We start from the raw sequence: 12,528 nt of genomic DNA on the forward strand, positions 1-12,528 counted from the left end.
AGTGAGAGCCCTCAACCCCATGTAAGAGTGCAGTGTGTTAATTAAGTGTGTTAGTTGCTTAACTGAGTGAGCACCAAGGTGTAATAGGATGATTGGGCACTTCCATACTGTAGCGTCAATGAGAACTGTGTTTCGATCAATAGGGCAAAATTATTTTTGTTTCAAAACGTGGAGGCCTCTGAAAGCCATTACCGCATTTAAGAGCTTCCTTACTGACAGCATTCGCTGTCTGAAGTGTGAGCCTTGACATTGTTAGGGAAGTGAATTATGTGAGTGTGTGACTAAGCAACAGACTGTTAACCAGCCAAAGGATGCATACTGTGCCTATAGCTACTTGCTCGTCCAATCATCTCATAACACTAGCATATATTGAACTACATTTCCTACTGGTGAACTGAAAGACACCAAGAAGACTAGTTATGTCCACATTTACATGTTTATTTAAGGTCCCTTTGTTTTCTTATTTCATAAAATAGAAGGTACACACTAGATAACTCTTAGCTTTCACAGATTAACATTTGCTGTTCATGTCAACAGTTTACATCTAGTCAAATTATACTTGTCACCGTTTCCCCTAGCAAACACACTAGGTACAGCCGTTTCACAGCAACACAATTGAAACTCTACTGGCAAGGCTAGACCACTACTGAATACAACACTGTGGTGTCTAAGAACAATATGAGCACTACTGTAGAATTGCATAGGTTAGCTACACTAAAACCTGCAGAAGACAACTGTACAACAAGTAGATCAGAGAGAAAAATGAATAAAAAATAAACAAGTAGTTTTACTGATTATCTGTCCATACACTTCAGATTCCACAGGCCAATTTCTGTACAATATATGGTTTGGTGAGGAGGGGTAAAACAATGTTTTATCTCAAAGATACTAGCAGTAACATCAACGGAAATGTATCATTTTGCTTTGTATACCTTCCAAGTATGGAGACAACTTTTTGACATGCATTATACGGGTTTGCATTTCAGTTTCTGAAATATTGTATCATTTTGATATGCCTCAGAAGATCAACCAAGGGTGGGTACAATGTAGTGCATCACATCCACTGATTATGCTTGCTGGGAGGAGGATAAAAATGAGTCAAGATAAATTTGTTCTGTTTCCAACAAATTATACTAATTGCACTGTAACTTGTAAGTAGGTAGGCTAGATAACCCCTAAATGTATCACATAAGCTAACAGTAAAGGAGTAGGACAATAAGGGACAGAGATATCAGGAAGAACCTTCTGTCATAAACCCGGTTTTCAGCTCTAAGAGTTGGAAGAAATAGATTCCCTTCAAGCTATTAAATAAACTACAGCTCAGACAAAGAAAATCAAACTAGAAAAAAGTCAAAACCAGGGATGAGGTGTGATGACAATACCTCAATAAGGTACAGTAAGTAACAAGCACAGAGCTATCCTCAGAAACACACCCAAATTAAGATAGGGACGAAACGAGCCCCATGGTTTTAACTATGCTAAAATAGTCTTCCACAAGACCAAGAAGGATAGACAAAAATACTGTAAACAAACTGGAGGGACAGATGGTAGTACTCTTAAATACAGCTTCATAAATAATACACAGAAATACATTTTTTTCATTCAAGTATATGTACTTGTTATGAACTTTATATATTTCATATTGACTCACTTCATACATTCATTCTATAGTACTATCAATAGTCACATTTATTCATAACATATATTTTTTTAAATATTAAAACACTTTCAAAGTAGTAGTTACAGTACATTTTTAAAGGGAGAATGAGGACATTGAAACAGTGGTTTTATATACATAAGAGTTGGTGGGGAATGGAGTTGTCCAGATTTAAGTTGGACATTACATCATAGGCAAGCAACATCAAGGTGTGTGTGTTTGTGTGGTATGGATGGATGGGTAGATCGGACAAAAGGGAGGTGGATATGAATGATTACGAACATGTGCAACAGAGGCACATGGAACAAATAGAGAAACGGATTGCCTGTACTGTATGGCTACACCAGCACAACACAAGCAGACAGACAAAACCCAAGCTGCAGCTAGTTCTCACTCTGCTGGCTCACTGGTGAATATCAACCGACTCATTAAATAACCATTGCACATTTCTGTTGTACCTGCGAGTCTTATTCTCATGCTTATTCCCATACTCAATATGGCACCCTTTTTCTATCGCAGACTCTGAATTTACAGCTGCTAACCTTGCCAATGTGCCGGGGATAGAAACAAACAAACCCAAATATACCCAATAAAGTTCTTATTGGAATACACATGATCAAAAGACAAGGGCATTCAAATGAATCACACACATTTAGAATAATACCACAATTCCATCAACCTTTCCAGACAATTCTTAGACTTAAGGGCATAGTGGAAGGGGGAAAAAAAAATGCACCAGCTCAATATAATCTTAAAGGAGGACTACAGGAAATTCACAGCACAGGAACAATAATCCCAGGAAACCTTCAGATAAACAGATTGTAGCTCTTACGTAAAGCACAGCCAAGATAAACATGGTTGCACAGTAAAGGAGATGGTTGTTGTACCAGACCTGAATATCAGCTCCAGTTTGGGGGCAGCTGGCGACGCCTGTAGAGATCAGATGTCTACTGTAACGGTGCACAAGCGCTTATGAGCTTACAATGGCAGACATCTTACAACAGACTGCCAAACATTCCCAGGGGGCAGCAGTGGATCACAGCAGTTTGATAACAGTTAAACACACCGCAGAAGACCAAGGACTGACAGCTTATCGTCATTATTAGTCCCCCCTGTATGCCCAATGCAAGCAGCTCTAGATAGTTCAGTAAGCATATGCTTTTCTTAAGGGCAACTGCTTTGCTCTATACATGGTCATAGCTGCTACAGGAAGACTGCATACAGATAACCAGGAGAGCTAGAAGCACTGTACAGTTGTGTTACATGGTCAGACCTGTGACAAATAGGTATGCCAGGGGTGGATTGTATAAGTGATCAAACATTGTAGAACCCAGCAAAGACAAATCGGGTTATGGGCAAGCCAGGCACTATGTGCATGAGGTGGGGTTGAATCTGCATGGAAGGACAATGTTGACAGATTGTTGAAAGCGTGATAATGACCCTAGTGCAGCCAAGACAGAAGCAGACAATGTGTCAGGGTGGGGGGTTAATGCAAAGTTGTTACACCAACATGGGAATGCCAACGGCCACCATTGTATCAGGCAAGCAAGAGATGGTGGGGGGGGGCAAGGAGGCACACCGGAGAAAGTTTTCACTAGTCCATTTCACCTCACAAGGTGCTACAGATGTGCCTCTGCTGCCCCCTCTCCATCCCCTACGTGTTACGATTGCACGCTGCCCCTTCGACCTCTCTCTCCCACCCCCTAGAGGTCGATGAGCTGATCCACCAGCAGAAGGGAGCGGGCCATGTTGGGGATGCTGGACTCTGAACTGCCACTGTTGCTGCGCGAGTGACCACCTGAAATGTGCCAGAAAGAGAGAGAGAGAGGGAGACAAGGACATGGTGGGAGCAAGGTAGAGAGAAGAGGGAGAAAGGCGAACGAGCGGGAGTGAGAGTAATATTTAGAGAAAGAATTTAACAGAACAGAGGCCAGAACATATAATGGCAAATAATTGAGAATCGGTGAAAGAGAGCGGAGAAGAAAGAATGACAGGAGCAGACAGGGGTGAATGAGGGACAGGGAAGAGAAGAAATATACAGAAAGTAAGCTGAGGTTAACTATATGCAGCCGCAGCATTTCAGGGAAAGCGTGCTGGGAGGACATATTGTAAGTTGTCCTACCCTCTAGAAGAAGTACTCCTTCAAGCTCTGCCTTTGGTGCTTCTGTTCTGACAGACTGTACAAAACAACTGCAGAACGGTGCCTCCCTTTGATCAGAACTGCCAATTCTTATTGACAACGTTCAACCAATGAAAAGTGAAATGAGAGAAAGCTAAGAGAAACCCACCGATGTGAGAGCATGCTAGGATGAGGGCTAGCTAAGGTTACAGCACAATCCAGCTATAGTCGCTTTCATCAGGTGTAAGTGATGAACTAAGTTGTTAGCTAGGGTCTTCTCAGCGATGTCTGTGCTCATTCATGGTCACCTTGGGTTATATGGGTTGAGGGAGACAGCTCATACAGAACAGTACTCTGGTCTTCAGAAGATCTGTGTGGATCCATACCCTATCTACATTCTGCTGGTCTACCTTACATACCTTGGTTGTTGGAGTTTTTGGAGATGAGCACAGGGATGGGGTCAAACTCGTCCTCAGTGCCCTTCTCCCCAGCCTCGGGTGGCTGGAAGCCCGACATGAGGTAAGCAGAGTCTGCAGGTGGAGGAGAGGAGGTGAAGGGGTGATGGAGGGGGAAGGTTAGCGCAGCCCAGAAGAGTGCGAGTGGGGGGAGGGTGCAGGGAGTACAGAGACAGATGCGGCCAGAGCAGTCACAACGTTAGTACTAAGCCATGCATCTGATGTGGCTTTTGTAAATGAGTCAAGGGTCTGCAGAAGATCCCACAATGCTGTGGCTGCTGTATAGCGCTACAAATTAATACCTCACTGTTTGAACTATGAAGGGCTGTTGATACAGGCTGCCGACAGGTCAGTTGGCTTATCTTGATATTACTAATATGATAGTTTAACATCGTACATTCAAAGGTCACTTTCCTTTGAACATGTATTTTAGTGTTTTGACTGGGCGTTAAAGCTGAGAGATATTGCAGGCGTGAGGTTTAGTTTTGGCTGAACATAAGTCGGAGGTCAGACTTGCTGAGGGGCGTTTACACACAGGTAACACACTGTGTACAAAACATGACAGACTGACCAGGTGAATCCAGGTGATGTCACTTGTTAAATCCACTTCAAATCAGTGTAGATGAAGGGGAGAAGAAAGGTCAAAGAAGGATTTTTAAGCCTTGAGACAATTGAGACATGGATTGTGTATGTGTGCCATTCAGAGGGTGAATGGGCAAGATTCATATAGAAAGTACAAGTCAAATTCAAGTATTTTTTCAAGCACTAATATTTACTTTCAAGGATCATCAATTTGTTATAGTTCCTATTATGCAATGGTTTCTAGTCGCAGTTATCAATACCTTACAGGTACAACTCAATAATACGGGTTTCACTTTATTTACTATATGAGTGGTAAGTCATTACTGATGTTGACTGATTTCCTTATATGAACTCTAACTCAGTAAAATCTTTGAAATTGTTGCACTTATATTTTTGTTCAGTATACATATTATTAAATAGTCTTTAAGTGAATTTTGATGGTCTAAAAAGCCATTCGTAGACTCAAAAATATTGTATTCTATACCCATTAGAGAGAAGAAAATTAAATTGTGCGTTTGATAAAATCAAAAGACACAATTTACATTTACACCCCACATGGGTCCCGGACCCCAAGTTTGGGAACCACTGTACTACTAACCTCTCTCCCTGCTTGCTTCAATGCTTCCCCCTCTGTGTATCTCCTTTGCAGCTTGACACACCACTGTGTCTCACTACTCTATAAAGAAAAGGTATTTTGTTATGAGAACTTTAAGTAGCCCATCTTCGGATTACAGCTATCTTAATTTCAGTCAACTACCCCTGCTGAGGTCAGGTGTCATTCAACATTAGCTTCTAACTTCATCTTTCTAGCCAGCTAGCTACCTGGCTAATAGCCAGAGCCTTTGAACTACCTAGCTAGCTAGACACCTGACTGAAATATAAGTGACTATTTACCAGTTGAACCCGGGGGGGGATGTCTGTTGACACGGCAGGAGTAAAGGGATGTTAAAATAATTCCCACTATCAGCGGCGTCCCTCTGCTACTTGCCACTATGTCTGGGCTGAGGTAGTTCGTTTCACCTCTCGGCATCATACATGGAGTTTCCCGTTGGACAGAGTAGTGAATGAACGCGCTGCTAACAAGGCAAAGCCGGGAGATTAAACGCCATTTCCCAAATATAAAGGTAAGTAAACAGTGTTTACCCTCACCCTCCACTACATCCTTGGTTCTGTCTGGCAGGATATTGATGTTTATGAATGAGTTTTGCCAGACTCGAGGAATCTACTGTACATTTGACAAGCATTTTAGCTATTGATGTGACGTTTGGTGGAAGCTAATCAGTCAGTTCTGTACCTGCCTGGCTGAGTGGCAGTATAGGTAGAATAAGCGAGCTCTCCTGGCAACTAGAGTGCAAAACTTGAGGAAATAAAACTCAGACTGCCTGGAAATTAATTTGCACGACCAATACATTTTCTAATATTTTTAATATTAACATAATTGATAATTGTATGTTTTCATCTAATTTTCATTACGTTAAGTACTTTGTAAGTACCAACTTGAGAAAATGTTTGATTTTCAAGGTATTCCAGTAGTTGAATTTCAGAGTGCCAAATTCATGTATTAAGCACCTTGTGCAAACGCTGCAAAATAATTTTTGTAAGTGCCTTTGAATGGGGTATGGTAGTATTATGGTAGCTAGGCGCACAGGTTTTAGTGTCAAGAACTGCAAAACTGCTGGGATTTTCACGCTCAACAGTTTGTGTGTATTGTAAGTCGCTCTGGATAAGAGCGTCTGCTAAATGACTTAAATGTAAATGTATCAAGAACGGTCTACCACCCAAAGGACATCCAGCCAACTTGACAACTGTGGGAAGCATTGGAGTTAACATGGGCCAGCATCCCTGTGGAACGCTTTTGACACGTTGTAGAGTCCATGCCCTGACATATGGAGGCTGTTCGTTGAGGGCAAAAGGGGGTGCAACTCAATATTATGAAGGTGTCCCTAATGTTTTGTACACTCAGTGTACAGTATATGACAGCTGGTGAGAGGGTCTTACCAGCAGGTGCTTGGGCAGTGCCAAATGAGATAGAAGCCAGCTCATCCAGACAGGAGGCAGAGGAGCAGGAGGATGGAGGTACACAGACAGTTTGAACCCCAGGGGTGGAGGTGTGAGAGAGCAGAGAGCAGCCCAGCAGAGAGTCCTCCCCTGCTAGAGGGTCTGAGGGAGGAGAGGCCAGGGCACAGGGGCCAGGATGTAGGGAGGAAAAAGGAAAGAAAGTAAACAGGCCATTAGCCCAAACATGGAAAAAAAACATTGGGTTAATAAGCTTGCTCACCATCTTCCCACAGAAAAAAGTTCAGAACAAAAGTAAATTTGAGCTGCCTCTTATAAACGGAGTGTACAAAACATTAAGAACACCTGCGCTTTCCATGACAGACTGACCAGGTGAATGCTATGATCCCTTATTGATGAAACTTGTTAAATCCACTTCAAAATCAGATCAGTGTATATGAAGGGGAGAAGACATGTTAAAGAAGGATTTTTAAGCCTTGAGACATGGATTATGTATGTGTGCCATTCAAAGGGTGAATGGGCAAGACAAATTATTTAAGTGCCTTGGCACCTACTATCATACAATGTTCCAGATACACCGGTTTGTGTCAAGAACTGCAGCGCTGCTAGGTTTTTCACAATCAAAAGTTTCCTGTGTATATCAAGCATGATCCACCACCCAGAGGACATCCAGCCAACTTGACAACTGTGGAAAGCATTGGTAGCAACATGGGCCAGCATGCCTGTAGAACGCTTTCGATACCTTGTAGAGTCCATGCCGACAAATTGAGGCAGTTCTGAGGGCAAAATGGGGGCTGCATCTTAATATTAGGTGTTCCTAATATAAATTTATCCTCCAAGTACTACCCTGCTCAAACCCCAGACTAGTAATGGTACTGTGCTGTATGTAGTAGTTGGACCAATGACAGGACCATGGTCCATTAGTGTCCTCTAGTGGAGCAGATTTCCACTACAACCAAAAGCTGAGCAAAATAAAACTGCCCACTGAATGATCTGGAGTGGTCAAACCCAGGGACAGCAGACATACTCTATTGCTCAGCAGTAGCTGCCTTGTCCCCAGCTCCAGCCTAGTTTCACTGGCTGTCGGAAATGTCATCCATTACACAAACATTCACACTTTGCTCATGTTCATCTGGAGCAGAACAGCACTGCTAATCAACAGTGCACTGCAAATGTTTTCCTGTTCACCCTTAAAAGAGTACATCATAGTAACGGTTCATTCCGATAAACCGAGACGCTCGCTGTCACAACCATTCCAGACAGTCTCGTTAATTAACAGCAATAAAATAAAAAAAAACTGGTGACAGGGAATCATATTCTGCTGCAAGCAAATCTGTCAGCACAGCCTGGCAGGGCATGTTTGAGCAGGCGACTGATAAATGACCCGATCCTTTCAACACCAAGCAATAGTTAAAACAAAGGAAACCACAACTAAGCTCCTGAATCAAGACTGATATGCCGGTATGACATTGATGGCAGAAATAACACTCACTCAATCTTAGTGAAGGCACACACACAGACCTCACACACAGAGTGTTCATTCATGCACGCCAACTGATGTATGGCAATAATGTAATAACACTACCTATAATTCAAGGCTGATACAGAGGAGTGGTAAAAACTAACCTGGCAGGCTGGCGGAGGCTGTGTCCAGACCCAGGATCAGAGAGTCCACATTCGTATCAGCCTTAGCTGCAGCTGAAAATGGAACAGGAGAGATGGTCGGATAAAGAAATGAACGAGAAGGACAGAAGGAATTAAAAAAGCTCCAGGTAATAAAGTATATGAGACTGATATGAGTTCATAAACAACCAGAAGCATCTCTCATATCTGGAGAGGATACAGGAAGGGGAGAGACAGGCATGCAAACAGGATAGCCTGATACCATTGCTGTTGCCCTCTCCACAGCTGCTGAAGGGGTCAGCCAGGGGCAAAAGGTCAGGGAGCAGCAGACAAGTCTCAGGGGACTTCAGTCCCTCAATCAGCTTCTCTGTGAGCCATCCAAACAGAGGGACAGGAAGAGGAGAGCGAGGACCAGGAGTGAGAAAGGCATAGAAAGAGAGGAAAGGAAGGGAGAATTTGCATACGCAAAATAGGAGTAGAGGGAGAAAAGAGATGAAGGCTCATTTAGGTACCACTTAGAACATGGTAATTAATTATGCTATCAAAATGAGCATTAGTTGGTAAAGGGTAACGCTCACAAGGGGTAGTAACGGTTAGTTATTGGATGTCATTATTCTACTGGCTGCGTCATGTTTTGCCATAAGGCAGCCCTGTCCCTCTTTCTTTCCTATTCAGCAGAGGGGCATAAAAAAAGACGAGGAAAAAATCAAATCAACCCTAGTGTGATATTAGAGATCACAGACCATGCTTGAGTAGAAGACAGGTTTATTTCAGCTGGGCCCACTGTATTAGTACCATTCATGTCAAACTGGTAGTGAAGCGGCGAAACATGCCTTCAAAAGAGAGTGTGTACCCTGATCGTCTTAAACCATCAAAACACAAATCCATCCAATCAAACAGACAAAGATAAACAACTAGCAGCTAGTGTCATTATCTCATCTGTATTTGGTCATTAGTTGACAGATTAATTTCAATATGGCAGACAAGCATTGCCAAACAGTCTCAAAGAGCAAAATGTCAGCCTATACAAAAAAAACCAAAAAAACATCCAGGGGTTAGCTACCATAGCGCCGTTCCAGACTAGGCCGACATCACTGACTGTCCTTACATGACTCTTCACTTTCATCACTGAAAATGTGTTGGATCACCCAGCACTATGGGACTGATGACATCCTTATTAAGTCAGCTTTGCTGGGTGTGCTGGTGTGTCACAGACAAAGCAGGAGAACTGTCTTCAGGATATGTGCCTCTCCAGCAGGTTAGTACATCCAAACAGCCTGAGTGCAAACCAGGTGCATGCGTGTGGGAGTATCTTCTGGGTCAAAACCTCATCTCCATACATACTTACAGGTGACTGGCTGCTATGGGGGGACAGAGGACCTTGGGCAGGGGGTGTGGGCTCAGAACATGACACAGCACAGCTGCCCATTTGCCCCCTTCACTAAGGGATAAAGGTCATAGGTCAATGCTAACAAACTGCTATGACACAACAGCTGTGCATTCCAGAGCCATATTTAGATGTATGGCTCTGGTGTACTCCTCGTTTGGCACCATAAGACAGCAGCATGCACTGATCTGTGAGGAAACAGATTCTCATTCTAATCCCCTTTAAGAATGACATATTGTGAAAATTGAATAACTAGACAATAGGACCATCCCTTCTGAAATATGCTGTGGCGCAACAGGCTTGGAGGTCCTTACATCTGGCCTGTGGTTATGTGAACTTCTGCAGACACTGTGCAGTGCTCTCCCAACAGAGACATTTGAGCTTCCGAGTGGCGCAGGGGACTAAGGCACTGCATCTCAGTGCTAGAGGCGTCACTACAGACACCCTGGTTTGAATCCAGGCTGTATTATTGGGAGTCCCATAGGGTGGCGCACAATTGGCCCAGCGTCGTCCGGGTTTGGCCGATGTAGGCCGTCATTGTAAATTAGAATTTGTTCTTAACTGAATTGTCTAGTCAAATAAATAAAGGTTACAAAAGCAGTGATGCAGTTCCTGTTGTTGACTCTTCCTTAGGGCACTGATGGATAGAGAACACTGTGTAGAAGAATGTGTGAGTGGGGAGAGGACAGAGAAGATTAACCACACCATGCTTATGTAACAGCCACAGGCTGCCTTTTATCCCCTCAGTCCCCACTGACTGACTGTCAGTGGAGCCACTCTGTGGGCCTTTGCACAGACCAGACTGAGCTAAGACAGTATGGCTCCTGTGCCATTTGGAAAAGCAGTCAACTACCAACTGAAGGAAGAGCTCAGATGTGATGGGAAACTTTCCCACTTTTCTCAGTGACAAGGGCATTCTGAAGCCGGCACCCCCAGAGGTAGGCTACAGTACAGCAATCCAATTAATAAAGTAGAATGTGTCCTTCTGGTAAGCAGGCAACAGTGCAGTTAGAGGCACGGGTCCACAAGTGTGAGGCGATCCTGTCTCTATTCATAGGAGCTGAAAGGGAATCAATGAGTGCGTTTACTGCGCTAACAGGACAGGAACAATAGCATGACAGAGCAAAGCCATGTCATCTCAGAGTCATTATATTTAACTAGGCAAGTCAGTTAAGAACAAATTCTTATTTTCAATGACGGCCTAGGAACAGTGGGTTAACTGCCTTGTTCAGGGACAGAACAACATTTTTGACCTTGTCAGCTCGGGGATTCGATCTTGCAACCTTTCGGTTACTAGTCTAATGCTCTAACTACTAGGCTATCTGCCGCCCCAACTGAAGAAGACCTGTGACTTTCAATGGATGGCACCTTTCCTACAAGTCAGTTCATCAAAACTGCCTTGCTAAAGCTGCCCAAATCAACTGTAAGTGTTGTTATTGTGAAGTGGAAACGTCTGGGAGTAACAATAGCTCAGCCACGAAGTGGTAGGCCACACAAGCCCATAGAAAGGGACTGCAGAGTGCTGAAGCACGTAGCGCAAAAATCGGTTGCAACACTCAATACCGAGCTCCAAAGTGCCTCTGGAAGTGACGTCAGCACAAGAACTGTTCGCCGAGAGCTTCATGAAATGGTTTTCCATGGCCGAGCAGCCGCACACAAGCCTAAGATCACCATGCGCAGTGCCAAACGTCGGCTGGAGTGGTGTAACGTTTGCCGCCATTGGACCCAGGAGCAGTGGAAATGCGTTATCTGGAGTGATGAATCACGCTTCCCCACCAGGCAATCCGACAGATGAATCTGGGTTTGGCGGATGCCAGGAGAACACTACATGACTGACTGCATAGTGCCAACTGTAAAGTTCGGTGGAGGAGGAATAATGGTCTGGGGCTGTTTCTCATGGTTTAGTCTAGGCCCCTTAGTTCCAGTGAAGGGAAACCTTAATGCTACAGCATACAATGACATTCTAGACAATTCTGTGCTTCCAACTTTGTGGCAGTAGTTCGGGGAAGGCCTTTTCCTGTTTCAGCATGACAAATGTCCCCATGCACAAAGCGAGGTCTATACATAAACGGTTTGTCGACTGGCCTGCATAGAGCCCTGACCTCAACTCCAGCGAACACCTTTGGGATGAATTAGAAAACTGACTGCGAGTCAGGCATAATTGCCTAACATCAGTGCATGACCTCACTTATGCTCGTGGCTGAATGGAAGCAAGTCCCCGCAAAAATGTTCCAACATCTAATGGAAAGCCATCCCAGAAGAGTGGAGGATGTTATAGCAGCAAAGAGGAGGAACAAATTCATGTTATTTTGTATTGAGATGTTCGACGAGCAGGTTTCCATACTTTAGGCCATGTAGTGTATACAATCCACCAACATGAATGTCTCAGGAACGTCTATGTGCAAGAATTGAAAAAGACATCTACCACTTCATTCCACAACAATGTTGCATGCTGGGAAAGGGCATTACCTGGGGTGTCAGAGAGGGAGTGTGTTTTAAAGGGGTCCGGGCCACTCAACATCTCTGAGCCTGCATCCAAACTCAGGATGTCAGCAGATCTCTCAGCTTAACATCACACACGGAGAAAGAGAGAAAGAATGAGAGCTATCAGGAGAATAGGGGGAGGATGGATGTTGATTTTTTTATATATATATTTTTAACAGTTATTGATCTAATTGAAGTCAACAAG

General features: G+C 43.7%; 1 protein-coding gene across 15 annotated transcripts in view; it reads right to left on the minus strand.

Moving 5' to 3' along the window:
* LOC118393196 (AP2-associated protein kinase 1-like) overlaps positions 1-12,528 on the minus strand; it is a 44,693-nt gene that overhangs the window by 8,437 nt on the left and 23,728 nt on the right. For 2 of the 15 annotated variants that reach the window (XM_035785619.2, XM_035785625.2), the window contains 5 exons: positions 12,309-12,404; positions 8,715-8,819; positions 8,456-8,527; positions 6,812-6,973; positions 4,196-4,306 (listed from right to left, as the gene is read on the minus strand). In XM_035785619.2, coding sequence (XP_035641512.1) covers positions 4,196-4,306; positions 6,812-6,973; positions 8,456-8,527; positions 8,715-8,819; positions 12,309-12,404 — 546 coding nt within the window. The other 13 variants (XM_035785632.2, XM_035785633.2, XM_035785634.2 and 10 more) reach the window with 13 other exon arrangements.

The sequence above is a fragment of the Oncorhynchus keta genome, chromosome 14, assembly GCF_023373465.1.
Source record: "Oncorhynchus keta strain PuntledgeMale-10-30-2019 chromosome 14, Oket_V2, whole genome shotgun sequence".
Lineage (NCBI taxonomy): Eukaryota > Metazoa > Chordata > Actinopteri > Salmoniformes > Salmonidae > Oncorhynchus > Oncorhynchus keta.